The 16,795-nt window shown below is 33.3% G+C and overlaps 1 protein-coding gene across 11 annotated transcripts in view; it reads right to left on the bottom strand.

Moving 5' to 3' along the window:
* Nucleotides 1–16,795, bottom strand: part of LOC123528992 (tubulin monoglycylase TTLL3-like) — a 72,830-nt gene that overhangs the window by 26,304 nt on the left and 29,731 nt on the right. For 9 of the 11 annotated variants that reach the window (XR_008366718.1, XM_045309134.2, XM_045309133.2 and 6 more), the window contains 9 exons: nt 12,556–12,698; nt 11,711–11,915; nt 8,844–8,899; nt 8,083–8,211; nt 6,021–6,135; nt 4,837–5,094; nt 3,982–4,029; nt 978–1,117; nt 383–444 (listed from right to left, as the gene is read on the bottom strand). Coding sequence is in view for 10 of the 11 variants with exons in the window: in XM_045309134.2 (XP_045165069.2) it covers nt 383–444; nt 978–1,117; nt 3,982–4,029; nt 4,837–5,094; nt 6,021–6,135; nt 8,083–8,211; nt 8,844–8,899; nt 11,711–11,915; nt 12,556–12,698 (1,156 nt within the window). In the remaining variant the exon portion in view is untranslated. Of the gene's footprint in view, nt 1–382; nt 445–977; nt 1,118–3,981; nt 4,030–4,836; nt 5,095–6,020; nt 6,136–8,082; nt 8,212–8,843; nt 8,900–11,710; nt 11,916–12,555; nt 12,699–13,854; nt 14,083–16,795 lie in introns of those variants that run through there. The other 2 variants (XM_053521463.1, XM_053521460.1) reach the window with 2 other exon arrangements.

Here is a 16,795-nt window from a genome sequence, read left to right as displayed (position 1 = left end):
CTGTGATAATTTCAAACACACATCAACTGGCTACAACTATGAAATCATAAAACTTCATGGCATACATTTTCCTTGTTTTGAGCATAACCACTATTTATGGAAGACATTAAAAGATAAAATAAATTGGACTTTGGTAATTTTTCACATTCGAGTTTATGAAAAACGAATAAGAAAATCTATGAAAAAATGTTACCTGTGAAGCAATAATTTCACATCACCTGAACTAGTCGGTAAGAAAAATTAAACTGTTTTGTTTCTGCAATATAATCATAGAAACAAATTAATCTATTTACGATTTTGTTACCATTTATTTTGAATATTTAGTGGGAGAGTTTTTGTCTATCTCCCTTTTCTAAATGCTTCTTTGCCAAAGAATACTCACTGTACAAGTTGGTAGTACCAGCTTATCATTTCATCCCACTGTGCTGGAGTTAACGCATCTCTCTGAAAGTAAATGTAATGTTGTGAGGTCTGGAGACATAAAAGTCCAATTCTTGGTCTGGTAAGTGTTGATAAATAGAATCTATCTTTCAAACTTTGTTAATATCTGAGTACAGATGGTGATTCTGTGTATATTAAACACTTACCATGCTAAATTTCTATAATGAACTTGTCCATCTTTAAATTTGGATGGTACCATTAACTGTTAAAAGGGGTGTTTACTAAAAGGATACTGACTGAATATCGAACAGTGCAGATCTTGATCAGACTGCATGGATGTGCAAGCTGTTCATGATCTGCACTAGTCGCTAAGTCAGAATAAGTCCTGTCCAACATGATAAGGGTTAAGTGTCAACATAAGTCAAAATGTGTTTCTTTTAAAAAAAATGTGAACATAATCTATTCATTTCGTTAGCATGTTTCAAGGGGCTTTGGTAACTACTATTATCAAAGTTTAAACTGCATATTATGGGCAAAATCATATTGATTAAAAGTATATCTTCACTGTAGAACCACAAAGCATTCTTTGTACCCACCTCAACAGGTTGATCTATATCGTCATGGTTACGAAAGGTAAGATATTTCTCACACTGTATCATGGCCCTGTCAAGACATTTCTGGGGAACTACAACACGCTTTTTCTTCTTTTTCCTACTAGAATCTGGAGGTTTGGCAACTGTGAAATAAAGTATACATTCATACGAAACTTGCCTTTAGATATTAAATCTCTGTCTGCCTGATACGGACTACTATGTAGAGGTGAAATGAACATTTAATCTAGCTTTAAGCTGAAAGTACAAACTAAACAGAATATTTAACTTCTATTCTAAAATTGAAATTATTACGGGTATAAATATTGAAACTGAAAACCATCTTGGGACATGATTATAGTAATGCAATTTAATGAATCAAACATAAAGACTAATATACAGGTATGCATATGTATGTACATAGCAAGCAAAATAAACTGCCATAACTTTTTTAAATCAAGATTTGACCTACAATTTGTACATATGTACATAATATTAACAAACTGAAAATACAACCAATAAACATGAATTATACAAGATGTGAAAGAAAAATAATAACAACAAAAATAACCTCTTGCCACTAATATGTTTGGTAAATGTAACAATATAAGCTAAAAAGAGAAGTGACATAACATAATAGCTGGTATGTTTTGAAAGAATACAAAAATGACAGCATGCTTCAGAAATAGTTATAATTGAGCCGCACCATGAGAAAACCAACATACTAGTAGTACATTTGCTATCAGCATAGATCCAGACCAGCCTGTGTATCCGCGCAGTCTGGTCAGGATCCATGCTGTTCGCTAACAGTTTAATTTTGCAATAGGCTTTGAAAGCGAACAGCATAGATTGTGACCAGACTGCGCAGATGCGCAGGCTGATCTGGATCCATGCTGGTCGCAAACACACTTTGTTGGTTTTCTCCTGGCAAGGCTCAATTACATTTAAAATAAATGTCAGAAATTATGAAGGGTAGCAGTTTGAGACAAACACACACAGTGAAACAACATAGTGGATGTGCCTAGTGAATTGTTATAGACCATCACTTGTTTTCCCATAGACTTCCATCATAACATTATGGCATGTATGCCCTTCCATAAACATTTATATCTAATATATCACATTTTATTTCCAAGAACTTTCTTAGTTCCACCTAAAACAACAGACAAAAAAAGCATGAACCGTGATACTTTATTTGAGTCAATTGGAAAAGTTGCCAAAAGAAAAACTCCTGGTTAGAAAAGTTCCATTTACGTAACTTTAAGCAGTTCAGAAAAAGGAGTACTGTTCCACTTCAGTCAAAGCCAGATTATCCCACACTGCTGAATGGAACACACCAATTGTTAGATATCTACTCATTCCTTTTACTACTCGGTTAAATTCATTCTCTAAAATTTAAAAGTATGTAATTGGAGAAAAAATGGATCAACATTAAAAAGAAATCTATAGAGCAATTAAAAACAGTATCTCGTCCAATTTTCAAATAAGTAGCAAGTCAAATTGGAAAAGGGATCCTGTTATTTCAAATTAGAGTCAATATGATTGTATCATTAAAAAATAAATAAATATATATATATAATATAATATAAATGGAAATGAAAATTCTAAATTTGTACTTTCAAATTTTTTTCCAAATTGACAATGAACTTTTACGAAACTATTCTTTAAACCTGCGTGATAAATTTACTATATCCTTGCTGGACAATTACATATATAAATGCCTGCAGGAGCTATAATGCTTGTCTGTAAGTGTTAGACATTTAATAGGCAATATACTAGAAAAGAGCTATGGTTATTGGTCTTCTTAAAGCAACAATTTATAGTTGCGCTCAAATTTCATTATACCAAAAAACTAGTCAAGTTATATATTATCTGTGTTTGATCAGTCCTATACTGATACACAAACCAATAGTATCAATACACTTTCACGCAAGTTTCAATAATTCTATCTTCAAGGGGACCCTGTGTTATTTAATCTTGGATTGATGGTAGTTGAATAACGTAATGGTAGTACATAACCTAATCATGTGCCTGATTGTTTATATTAAGTATGCCCACAGGCAGAATGTCGAGCCTGCCAGCTGTCAAGTGTGACCTTGACCTTGGACCTAGGGTCCTGGTTCTTGCGCATGACACTCCGTCTCATAATGGTGAACATTCATGCCAAGTTACATCAAAATCCCACCATGCATGAAGAAGAAATGCTCCGGACAAACTTCAATTTGACCTTTGACCTCCAACTGTGACCCTGACCTTTGAGATAGGAATATGAGGTTTGCGCATCACACGCCTTCTCATTGAGGTAAACATTCATGCCAAATATAAACAAGATTGGTCCATGCATGTCAAAGTTATGGTCCGGACAAAATCGGATGGACGCACCCACGGACGCACGCATATACACCGAACCGCCAAAAGTGGCAACTATATCGAGCTCACCGCAAGGGAGCTCGACAAAAAGTACAAATTTAGTTCTATGTTAAGCATGAACGTAAGATCTTGGTATCAAACAAAACAACATGGATTACACTGTCTAACTAACACACTTCAAGATGGACAATTTCTAATAACATGGTAAAGGTGTTTCACAAACTTATGTCAGAGAGAAGAAATTAAATGCTGAAAATTTGCAAAGCAAAACTTTTGAGGCATATATCATTGAAACACACTGTGCTCACATCATAACTGGTAAAATTGGGCAACATAGATGGATTATACTCAGCTATGTTTGGGGGGGATGAAATACAAACAGGTTGAACTGCTATATAAGCAATGATATACTTTAGTTTTTAACAAAAAATTTAAATTGTGAGTTATGGTGAAGTGAAAACATGCACCAATAGAAATTTTAATCAAATTTCTGAAAAATATATTTCAAATCTCCCTCATTCATTTTTTTTTAAAAATATTTTCAGATCTTAATCATTTTAAAATTAGTTTTTATTTTTCGGTACTTTCCGATCACCATATTTTTGAATGCATGCGGCAGCCAGAGGTGTAGAAAACTTACCACCATTTTCATCATACTCTATTTCCATTTCTCCCTTGTCATCCTCATCTTATATAAACAAGGTCATGTGACAATCATGTGAAAATTGTGCGACTTATGTCCACAAGTTTTACAATATATACAAAGAAGAGCATGAAAATTGCGTAAGTTTATCTGTTTTGTTCAAAATTATTGAAAACCTTTCATAAGCACGCATGGACTTTGTTTTTGATAGGCATTTAACAGGGAAAATATTACTTAATCTTTCTCTAAATTTTTAAAACAATATTTTCATAAACAAAATTGCAATTTGCGGCAAAGCTGGTAAAAAAAATGAGAGCTGTCGCAAAATATTACAGTTTATAACCTTTTGCTTATATATTAAAAATATTTCACAAAAAAAGTAAAAATAGTAAAAGTTTTCAAATTATACTCTCTAATGTAAAATTTAATGCTTTTACTATACATAAAATCATTTATCAATCTGGCATTTAAAAATGTTTATTCATGTGCTTAAAATTTTATAGTACACTGTTGTATCCACATTATATATAACACAAGGATCATTTTTTGAGGACTTGAAATGTCTAGTATCAAGTCTTGTCCACACAGATAATTTTGAAACAGAATTTTCATGCTCTGAATGAAAACATCTTTTGAAATATGAAATACGACACCATCGGAAGGGATGTGATGTATATCGTCAAAACAGTTTTGCAAAGGTGATATATTAATTAAGAAAACTTCAAAGAAAACACGAATAGAAGTCAAGAAATGAACTTCTCCAATGACACAAAGAGAACAATTACTTCATGTTTGGGATACTAACTTAAGAGATTCAATTACTTACATAAAAGTTTAATTTTCAAAATATACCTGAAGCTAAAAGTTCTCTTTCTTTCCTTTTTTGCTCCTCCTCCGCCTTCTTTTGTAGCGCATGTACGCACAAATTTTCTGTTGTTTGATTGGGTCTTGAGCGTGTGCATTCCGGATTTGTACATTCAAATGTATTTTCTGTGGTTTCTTTAGGTATATTTTCCTTATCTCTACTCTCTTCATTACATTCTCCACCCTCCATGTACATGTTGGTAACAATCTTAAGTATGTTAACACAACTCGTTATTCTGAAATCATCTGCAAGGAAAGCGAGATTTTTCCTAAATATTACTGTATTTTAGTGACTAGCAATTTACCATTTTTGGTTTAAATGCTTCAGATCAAAATGACTTTTAGTCAATAGGATCAAACTTTTAGTTATTCGACTCAGAGCTTGATGACCCCTTATTCAGGTAAGATGCCCAATATTCGACTATAATTCAATCCCCTATATATATCAAAAGTTCACTCAGATGCATGACTCCAGCAACACATGAAGATCAAGAATGCTTTTCTATCTATCCTATCCCTGAATTTAAAATTTAAGGTTTGTAAAACACATATTCCCCTTATGATGTCCTGTCAGAGGTGACTGGGTATATAATTTTCAGTCCCAAATAAGTTATGACCTTGAAATTCTACCAAATATTAACCCCAAAAAACAATCGTGGGTGGACAGTCATCTACCTATCACAGGATATCATCCAATTAAGTAGCTCCAAATGTTCTCCAGTTAATGACAGGAAATCATTTTCAGGCTCCAGGCCACTGCAAGCATACCTTTGACCTAACATGTCCAAGAACAGTAGGAGTTATCTATTAAAAACATATGCAACCATCCTATATGCAAGCAGTCTACATTGATCTCCAGGCTGCTACAACCTTGAACTTTGACATACAAACTCTCAAAACAATAGGGATAATCTACTGACACAGACAAACATCCTATAATGTTTGATATCTAATCATTCTCCAATTATTGATCAAAAACCAAATGTCTATCAGCCAAAACCAACATGAGCTAAAAAATATACCCCCTCTTTTTGAAAATGGCACATAAATTTCACTAGGTGCTCAAAAACATTAAAGCAGTAACAATATCATAATAGGCATGGAAAGGTTTCTCCTGTTTCAAAATCAAGTCAACTTATGCAGTAAAAATCCTGCATTTCAATGAGATGTACCTATAAATGCTGCTTTTTCTTCTTCATGACTAAGTCTGTAACATCTAGGGTAGAATTCATCAGGATCAGATTCATCAAACCATGGTACCTGACGCATATTTACACACAAGCCAACCTACATGAAAAACATACATTTTGTTAGAACTATGTGACAATATTCATTATCTGAATTTCTAAACTTGAAACTGATCAGTCATTCAAAACATACATCTTACAAGAGTGTCATATATTTTCAAATATAAATTTATTAGAATTGAATAAAATAGCAAGAGCAGTGCAATGCGGAGCAATATATGCCCGAAGGTATAACCTTTGACCCCTGTGACCTTGACCTTGAAGCGAGCCATCCGAAACATGCACTCTGCATCATCTCAATGTGGTGAACATTTGTGCCAAGTTTCTTAACAAGAGCACCGCCTTGCGGGTGCTGACGCTCATCTGATTTTTTTTTGTATAATAGAAATATTGTCCTACCCATGATTTTCTAAGTCTAAAAAGGGCCATCACTCTTGCAAAAAGCAGGATAGAGTTATGTTTCTTGATGTACAGTGTCCACTTATGATGGTGAAAAACTGTTGCAAGTTTTAAAGCAATAGCTTTGATAGTTTATGAGAAAAGTTGACTTAAACATAATATTCAACCAAGAAAATGATTTTTCTAAGTCCAAAAGGGGCAATAATTATTGCAAAAAGCAGGATGGAGTTATGTTGCTTGATGTACAGGGTCAGCTTATGATGGTGAACAAGAGTCGCAAGTTTTAAAGCAATAGTTTTGAAAGTTTAAGAGAAAAAGTTGACCTAAACATAAAACTTAACCAAGAAATCTGATATTTTCTAAGTCCAAAAGGGGCCATAAATCTTGCAAAAAGCAGGATGGAGTTATGTTTCTTGCTGTACAGGGTCAGCTTATGATGGTGAACAAGTGTTGCAAGTTTTAAAGGAATAGCTTTGATAGTTTAGGATAAAAGCTGACCTAAACATAAAACTTAACCAAGAAAACAAATTTTCTAAGTCCAAAAGGGGCAATAATTCTTGCAAAAAGCAAGATGGAGTTATGTTTCTTGATGTACAGGGTCTGCTTATGATGGTGAACAAGTATTCCAAGTTTCAAAGCAAAAGCTTTGATAGTTTAGGAGAAAAGTTGACCTAAACATAAAACTTAACCAAGAAATCTGATATTTTCTAAGTACAAAAGGGGCCATAAATCTTGAAAAAAGCAAGATGGAGTTATGTTTCTTGCTATACAGGGTCAGCTTATGATGGTGAACAAGTATTCCAAGTTTCAAAGCAATAGCTTTGATAGTTTAGGAGAAAAGCTGACCTAAACATAAAACTTAACCAGGCAACGCCGACGCCGACGCCGACAACCGCTCAAGTGATGACAATAACTCATCATTTTTTTTCAAAAAATCAGATGAGCTAAAAATCGTTCAAGCAGTTCAAGAGTTACAGCGGGGACATGAAACAAAGTCATATGACATTTGAAATCCTAAGTGTGACCTTGACCTTGAAGCGAGTCATCAAAAAAATGCGCTCTTCATATCGTCTCGATGTGGTGAACATTTGTGTCAAGTTTCTACAAAATCCTTCAAAGATTTCGAGAGTTATAGAGCAGACATGAAATTGCTAACAGACAGACTGACACCGGCATCATAACATAATAATTTATTTTTATTATGTCCCTTTGGGCATATAATAAAATGTGAGATCCATTTTTATAAAACTAGCTAAATAAATTAAGCAGAAAGATACGAGTGTAAAATTCATTTTCATTAGACATTTTTGTGTACAAACATCAAAGTTTCTTCTTTCAGTAGGTAAGATGGCCAAAGTTATTTCAACAAATGTCTTCTATACTTAAAATGACACCAACATCAAAGTCAGAAAAATGCAATATCTGAAATATGACACAGCAGCCGCTATTTCACTCCCATGATGTCAAATATGAAACAATACCTAAATAATTTTTTATACTTTCAAAAATACAGAAATAGGCTCCAATGTTTTGAGTCTCTCTATCAAACAAGGACACTATACAAGCATTACACTACTACAATACAAACCTTAGTAGTGAAGGAACCAGCCTTGCAGTAATGGTTGACCATCTGATCTTTTGTCAGGAACCGGTAATCAATTACATCTCGTTTTAACACCCAGATAAAGGTGGGGTTTACATTACGGACTATACGCGACTGAAAGCAAAGCAAAAAAATCCAAATAATGCAAAACATACAAGACAAGGTTACAGAAGGAAGACCAATACAAATCACAGTCTTTGAGGACTGGTGGTGGCGGGATGGGGGTGGGGTGCAGGTTTGGGTAGAATCTTTCCTGTTATGCATCAATGACTTGGACCTAAATGCTACTTGTTGGGTAGTCTGGCTACCAACTAGATAATCTTTTCTCTTTTTTTTCAAAAAATAATTCTGTTATATATTCTGACTTCATCAGTCTTGGCTCTAATTATCAAGTGTTTTGAGAAGAAAAGGGACATAATTATACAAAATTTGAAAAGCCTCAGGAGTTAACTCTTGTGAACAAAACACAGGGTCTGAACACAAACTACTTGTTGGGGATATAGTGGCATTAATATTCCCAGTCTATTTCAATGATTAAGCTATTTGTATTATGTGCAAAAAATGATCAAAAGTAGGGAAACAAAATGGCACTGATTCTCCACCTCAACTGCTGCCAGAATAAATGCCAGTATGGTTGACATGTTTTGTTATCATCTTTTATAAAATATAACTACAGAGTCTGGATCAACAACTCCCAGACCTATGAACAGGCTGACTGTAGTCAAAAATATGCTGTATTAAATTACCATAATTCCATATATACCATCATCCTCTTCCCAGGGTGCCACTTTTGGCTGATCATCTGAAATAATTTTATGTTTGATTTAATTTATAAACAGTAAAGTCTGACATAATCAGTTTACCTTGATTCAGCTAAATATTTGACCAAGACTGCTAGATTATACTGAGCTTTAACCTAAAATGTAATATAAAGAGTTCAATAAAACACACAGATGTAAATGTAAATAAAACCATGTGTCTTGACTTACTGTTGAACTAATAATATCTGTGAAACACTGTTTGCTCAGGCATCAATGGCTCAAGCAGTAGGACTGACTCAAATAATTTTTATGGTCCACAGCCATTTTCTTTATATTCCTTATTTTCTCTCAGTTTTGATCGCTCAAAATCTAGGATAACTCATTCTGCTCACTCACTCCTAATTTTAAGTATTCAGAGTTTTACTGTATGTATTTTCATGATAATGAAACTTTTATATTTCCTCAAAATGAAAACAAACAATTCATGTTCACAATTATATACTATGACTATAGGCTATAGAAATAGACACAAACACACACAAAGTAGTGAATAGTTTATGCAAACTGATTTTATTACCAGTACTAATCTAACTGTTCTCTTAATTTAGAGTGAACATTTTTTGATACTTTCATTCTGTAAGACAAAACAGAACATCAAAGATCAAGAGAAAATAGAATTAATTGCAAGTATTGTGCTACTGTAATGTCTACATGCTATTTTCTTTCTTTCAGACTAAGTTACGAGATACCACTACATGCCACAGTTTTATTCTTAAACAGCTTCTTTCCCATTCTGTCAGAACTCAAAATACTACATAACTACATAGTTTTCAGTAAGATCTTCTTACACAAAGAATTTTGAACTAAAGTAGTTCTACCATCTAGCTTTGAACACTCAATAGAATGAGCTTCTATAGAGCTTCATTCAGTCAAAATTAAATGCACATAGTTTTATTCTATGTCATACTAAACTGAGAGCATATCAGCAAAACTGCGATTTTGTAATATCTACAAAATATTGTATTTCAGTTAACTTGAGTCTCAGACCTAGACATAATGAATGTATTAATAACAAATATGGAAAACCTTAAGTTCTTTCACCACCTTCTCTACTGCTGAACTCCATGTTTTACAATGTACGTTTAAACAGATGATTTAGAACTGTATTTCAAAGTGAAAATCGGAAAAAAAATGTAGCTGACACTCAGAAATTTACATGATTCACATAGTTACAAAAATATTTTTGAAACCATTGCTCAAATACAAAGGAAAAACAAGTGGCATTAAACAATTAAGACAGCCAATGTTCGACTATTCGAATTGTTGTCACAGAGACAGAAGCAGGAATATTACCCTAAATGTTAAAATATCTAGAGTTTCAATCCAGTATCTGCATTAGTTTTGAAGATAGAAACTTGCATGCAAAACTTTAACCAGGATTTACTAAGTCCAAAAAGGGGCATAATTTGGCCAAAATGCATGTCAGAGTTATTGGATTTGATGCTATCACCTAGTTTTATAACCCTGAAGACACATGTGAAGTTTCAGTTCAATATCTGCATTAGTTTTGGAGACAGTAACTTGCATGTAAAACTTTAACCAGGACTTTTAGTCCAAAAGGGGGCATAATTTGGCCAGAGTTAAGTGAGCTTGGTAAATGACCTAAAATTAACAGAAAAAATAAGTTTCAAAGCTATATACCTTTAAATGATAGCCATATGTACTTGCATGCAAAACTTTAACCAAAGTGTGACGCCGACGCCAATGCCAAGATGAGTAGAATAGCTAGACTATTCTTTGAATAGTTGAGCTAAAAATAAAAAAGACATAAGCAACTGCAATCTCTATAAAGTTTCAGTCAGACAGAAAAAAGTTCATGCTTTCAGCGAAGAATAAATGTCAGTCAAACAATTCATTTTACATGAAGAATATTGTATGCTGATACCATTTTACAGTACTTACATTACTCTAGAAAATATTAAACATATTCTGGAAGTCTTATTTCTTTGATGTGTTCCTCGTCTAAGGTTCAAACAGTAGTATACAAAATTAGACTTTAATTCTTTCTACTAAAGGCTTGTGTACACAAATGTCTACAAAGGCATACAGGAGATGGTTCCTTCCTTGTATGTAGTGTAGAAATCTAGTATTTTTAAAAATGTTACCATTTCTACAATATCTTCCTGACAAAAGGCAAAAGTCATACAACCTAATGATGAACCTGACTTTTTAGCTGGTCCTGACTTGTTCTCAGTTGTTAACAACTTACTGCAGGACAGTCTGCTTACTGAACTTTCAGCACTTTACTTCAGTGTTTTAATTAAACGCTTGGTAATACAGAGTTAACTAAAGAAAAGAGTATTTTATACTTTAGTTTATTTTACCTAGATTGTACATTATTATAAAAATTTGTTTGGTATATACTTGTACACTATGAAGACTATGTTGAGAGAAGTAAGGCAAAGTCTAGTGGTTTTGTCTAACTGATATATTGGTGCACATTACAGTCAGTCTTACCTGGTAGTAAATTCACAGCACATTTCACTATAATAAAATATCTGCAGTCCAAATAAACGTAAATTTAAATGAACAAATTACTTTTATTAACCTACCAAAAACATTAAAAAATACTTGCATTTTATTACCTTTGGAAGGCCTGCCTGTCCTAAATATTTTCTAGACATTTTTCAGTCAGGAGACGATACCAGTCTATAAATGTTTCATACTTTGTCATAAATACAAAAGTTTTGATATGAAAGTAACATCACTGAAAAAAGTATACTGGTAGCTCTATCTCTATACTAAAATGCAAATTGTCTTCTGAATCAAAATAACATTGTACAATATCTTACTGTCACTATCTGTATCATCATCATCATCGTCGTCATCATCATCATCGTCATCATCATCATCGTCATCATCACCACCTCTTCTTCTTCTTTTCCTTGTCTGTTTTTGTGGTCCGGGTATTCTGTAAAACTTCTCTACCCAACCACGTTTTCTCAAACATTGCCGAATTGCTGAATAACCACCCTGTATCGTGAAGACTTTTTTCATCTGTAATAGAAAACAACAACATGACTTGCTAAGCTTTCCTCAGGATGACTGACGCCTGTACCCCTGTAAGGATGTGATAATTTCACCGCAGGAATCAGCAATGAGGAACAAAATCGCTGGGAGTGTTTCATCTGTAGTCAGACGGACCAATTCACAGACAGCAACTGCTCCATTTTGGAAAGCAACTTATAACCACTGGTTACGTTTTCCATTACAGTAACACAATGATCACTTTTGGTCACAAGGTGATGACAAGTTTGCTTTTTTTTAAACATAGATTTTTAACAGAATATAATTATAGGGAAAAACAGAAGTGAACCATTATGAAGCTTATGGGGCAACCTTTGGTTCTCAGGTCACTGATGCTCAAATAAACCGTCCTTTATTGCATTTGAAATGATGTCACATTTTTCTTGTGTTTCTTTCTTTAAAACAGGATAATGTGTATGTTGTATATTTTTAGTATATAATCAACATCCCATGAATATTGTCATTCAAAAGTTATCAACAAAAATTTTTGAAACTCAGCACATATTTTAGCATAGGAAAAAATATTACTTCATTTTTTACAATACATTAGATGTAAAGAAAGGAATATCATATTTAAGACAATACACAACATTGACCCCTCTTGTCCTACCTTAATAGCTTTTTCTGCCTGATCTTTGGCTTTGGCAAGGCGATCAGAATTGCTGCCTGAGGTAATTTTCCGCGTGAGTTTTGGACGTCCGAGTGACGGCATTGTCTTACTGCGGGAGAGAGCTGAGCCATTCTCAATGTCATCTGAAATATACAAACATTCGATCTCCCTTTTAAATGTAATATGTAGTTATATTGATACAATAAAAATCTTTGGATTCAATTCAATTTCATGCACTGCTTCTTTGCAATTTGAAGAAAGTAAAACTTCCCATGGAGAAAAGGGGAATAATTCTTTTCTATTGTGTGTGTGTACCATAATGGGTTTTTTTTTTTTAAAATGTCAACAGAATTTTTAGACACATTCAATTTTCTTATCAAAAACAGCTCACAAGTGTTAGCCAAAACAAAATTCTGTAACACATTTTTTATAAAAACTTCATTGTTAAAAAATTAATGTGTGTCAATAATTAGGATTTAAAGGACATTTTGATTTAATAACATTAACAAACTAATTCATTACTGATATATAGCCTATATAGTCTGATAAAATAGTGTCTACATATCTGTACTTCTAAAAACTTCATAACTTGCTTTGCTGGTCTATGTTAAAAACAAGAGTACGGCCTTGCGGGTGCAGATGCTCATCTGATTTTTTTGTCTCTGTATAATAGAAATACTGTCATACCCATGATTTTTTAAGTCCAAAAGGGGCCATAATTCTTGCAAAAAAAGCAATGTAGAGTTACGATACTTGCTGTGCAGAGTCAGCTTTTAATGGCAAATAATTTCTCCAAGTTTTAAAGCAATAGCTTTGACCAGGAGAAAAGTTGACCTAAATGCAAAACTTAACCAAGAAATCTGATATTTTCTTAGTCCAAAAGGGGCCATAATTCTTGCAAAAAGCAGGATGGAGTTATGTTTCTTGCTGTACAGAGTCAGCTTTTGATGATGAACAAGTGTTGCAAGTTTTAAGTAATAGCTTTGATAGTTTAGGATAAAAGTTGACCTAAACATAAAACTTAACCAAGAAATCTGATATATTCTAAGTCCAAATGGGGCAATAATTCTTGCAAAAAGCAGGATACAGTTATGTTTCTTGCTGTACAGAGTCAGCTATTGATGCTGAACAAGTGTTGCAAGTTTTAAAGCAATAGCTTTGATAATGATAGTTTAGGAGAAAAGCTGACTTAAACATAAAATTTAACCAGGCAACGCGGACACCGATCAAGTGATGACAACAACTCATTTTTTTTTCCAAAAAATCAGATGAGCTAAAAATCAAAGAAAGAATGTTCACCTAGACGCAAAGAGGAACAATTCCCCATGTCAAACTGAAGAGTTTTTGTTGGAATATACCGCCTTTACTCGGATACATTAGCGGAAGTCCGCAAGATTTTCTGTATGCTTCGACTGTACTCATAAATCGTACTTCCATGGGAGGTAACTCCATTTTTATATCATTATGACATGGCATGTATCACAATTTAGACTGAATTTTGTCACATAATCCTAATAGATGTACTCAAACATTTTGTCTATGAAATGTAATGACATTATATAACTTCCAAAATTTATATTCATTAAAATGTAGTGACTAGATTTTTATTACTGTGCAGTTCAACAATTTCAATAAATCAAATTTAACCTGTCACTAAATCTCCTTATTTGAACAATAATTAAATCCTTGACTGTTTTAATTTTTTGGCAACTTTTTTTTTTATCATTTAAGAAGAACTATCAAAGTATGAATGCATCTTGATTAAACTGTTAAATGTCCTTCATTAAATTAATTATTTTATTTCCTTATTCATTTATCCCTCATACTCCTGATTTTGCTTTTACTTATATAAACATCTTGTATTTAAATTTAATTTAGACTTTTTAAGCAAATTTTGAATAAAAAACAAAAATGTACTCCAAAAATTGAATCAAATTAAATTCCTGTGCAATTTAATTTTTAAAAATATCAGAATCAAAATATGTCCGTCGTCTCTCTTAACAATATTTTTGTTGTTAGAAACTGAACAATATGATATCAATCGCGCATTCAATCACGATGAAATAAAATATTCCTTATAACATGAATAATTAAATAGCTGCAGATCTCCCGGGACATTCCAAATATCCAAAATTGAGCACACAATACAGAAATGATTAAATAATTCTGGTATATGGGAGGGTTTTATAGGCTTATTGTGATTTATTATGTTTGTATACAAGAAAAATTGACAATCAATACTTGTACAAATTTGGGTTGTAAAGTTTTGCAATTTGAATTTTACTGTTCAAGTATGAAAAGGTGTAGTCTGATGAAAGCAGACAGATAATGTCATGTGGGTATTAGGCTGGTGACTGACAAAGGATTATGAAGGTAGTGACTGACAAAGAGTTATGAAGGTAGTGACTGACAAAGGGTTATGAAGGCAGTGACTGACAAAGGGTTATGAAGGTAGTGGTTATGAAGGTAGTGACTGACAAAGAGTTATGAAGGTAGTGACTGACAAAGGGTTATGAAGGTAGTGACTGACAAAGGGTTATGAAGGTAGTGACTGACAAAGAGTTATGAAGGTGTGACAAAGAGTTATGAAGGTAGTGACTGACAAAGGGTTATGAAGGTAGTGACTGATAAAGGGTTATGAAGGTAGTGACTTACAAAGGGTTATGAAGGTAGTGACTGACAAAGGGTTATGAAGGTAGTGACTGACAAAGGGTTATGAAGGTAGTGACTTACAAAGGGTTATGAAGGTAGTGACAGACAAAAAGTTATGAAGGTAGTGACTGACAAAGGGTTATGAAGGTAGTGGCTGACAAAGGGTTATGGAGGTAGTGACTGACAAAGGTCAATGTTATGGCTGACAGGGTGGTCTTAACTGACAACAGGTCATTAAGGTTATGCAAGACAAAGGGTAATTATGGTCCGACTGACAAAGGGTTGCAATGATAGTGACTGACAAAGGTTAATGTTGTGGCTTACAGGGTTATGAAGGTTGTGACTGACAGGATTATGAAGGTTGTGACTGACAAAAGGGTTATTCAGACTGTGAATGACAAATGGTGGTTAAGGCAGTGACTGGTTCATTAATGTTGTGGCTGACATGGTAAAGAAGATGTCCTTTAGAAAAAAGAAGCAAATTCAGCAAATTTACATCCCCAGCTGAATAGGTTATTCAGTATCTGCATTCTGTATCAAAGAAAGATCAATCTGCACTTTAATTCTGTATCAAAATTGACCAAAAATTCTTTTTTCCCAGGATTTTGGGCCAAAATCGGGGGTGCGTATTATACATGGGTATCTACGGTAATAGTCATCTGAGGTTTGGTGATTCTAGCTCAAATACTTTTCTATTTTGGAGGGACGGAAGGATGCACGGATGCACAGACGGACGGACAGCCTGACGGACAATGCCAAATCTATATCCCTCCACCTTTAGCAGGGGAAACAAAATAAATACAAATACTGACTTACTATATCTTGTATTACATTTATAATCATGCAACCTTAAGGTGACCTTAAAATACCTTTTTTAACCATAAAACAGGTTTAATATATGATAAGAACAAATCTATACTATTTATCGGTACTACAATAAGAAATCTAATTGATTAATGTGACTGTGAAAGAAACAGATTACTGTCTTATCAAACGATTATTGAAATCAACAGATCTTAAATTGACTCCAATATTTGATTTAAAAATGTGATCACCTCAAAAATGAGTAAGCAAAACTGTGTTACAGTTAAGTTAATGTTCTCCAAACTGGATGAAGGGATGAATTAAATCAGCATGTTATAGGGAATAGTGTTGTAAATGAACACAAGACATTTTATTTCATAACTGAAAATTATAAACAAGATTCAGGATCATTTAAGCACGGAAGACACTTAATTAAGTAAACTTGAGTCCAATCATACCTTAACAACCAAAGTAAATATTTAACATACTATTGATATTCAAGGCGCGTTTTTTAATTCATATTCAAGGACATAAAACTTCCCTCTTCTGCCATAAGCAATTTAATCACCTCTATGTCAAACAATATATTCTACTATATTTCTTTTTTTAACTTTATACCAAACTTCAAAAATCTTTGTACCAGGGCCCAGCTTTCAAATGCCCTTAAGAAAATGTTTTACGATACTAAAAAACTTCAAATTTCATGAACACTTGAAACTTATCTCTATTGTAATACTAAAATGGATCACACTGAGCTGAAAAACAAAATGATACATGATACTTT

The sequence above is a fragment of the Mercenaria mercenaria genome, chromosome 13 (genome assembly GCF_021730395.1).
Source record: "Mercenaria mercenaria strain notata chromosome 13, MADL_Memer_1, whole genome shotgun sequence".
NCBI classification, from domain to species: domain Eukaryota; kingdom Metazoa; phylum Mollusca; class Bivalvia; order Venerida; family Veneridae; genus Mercenaria; species Mercenaria mercenaria.
This window is presented reverse-complemented; position numbering and strand designations above follow the sequence as displayed.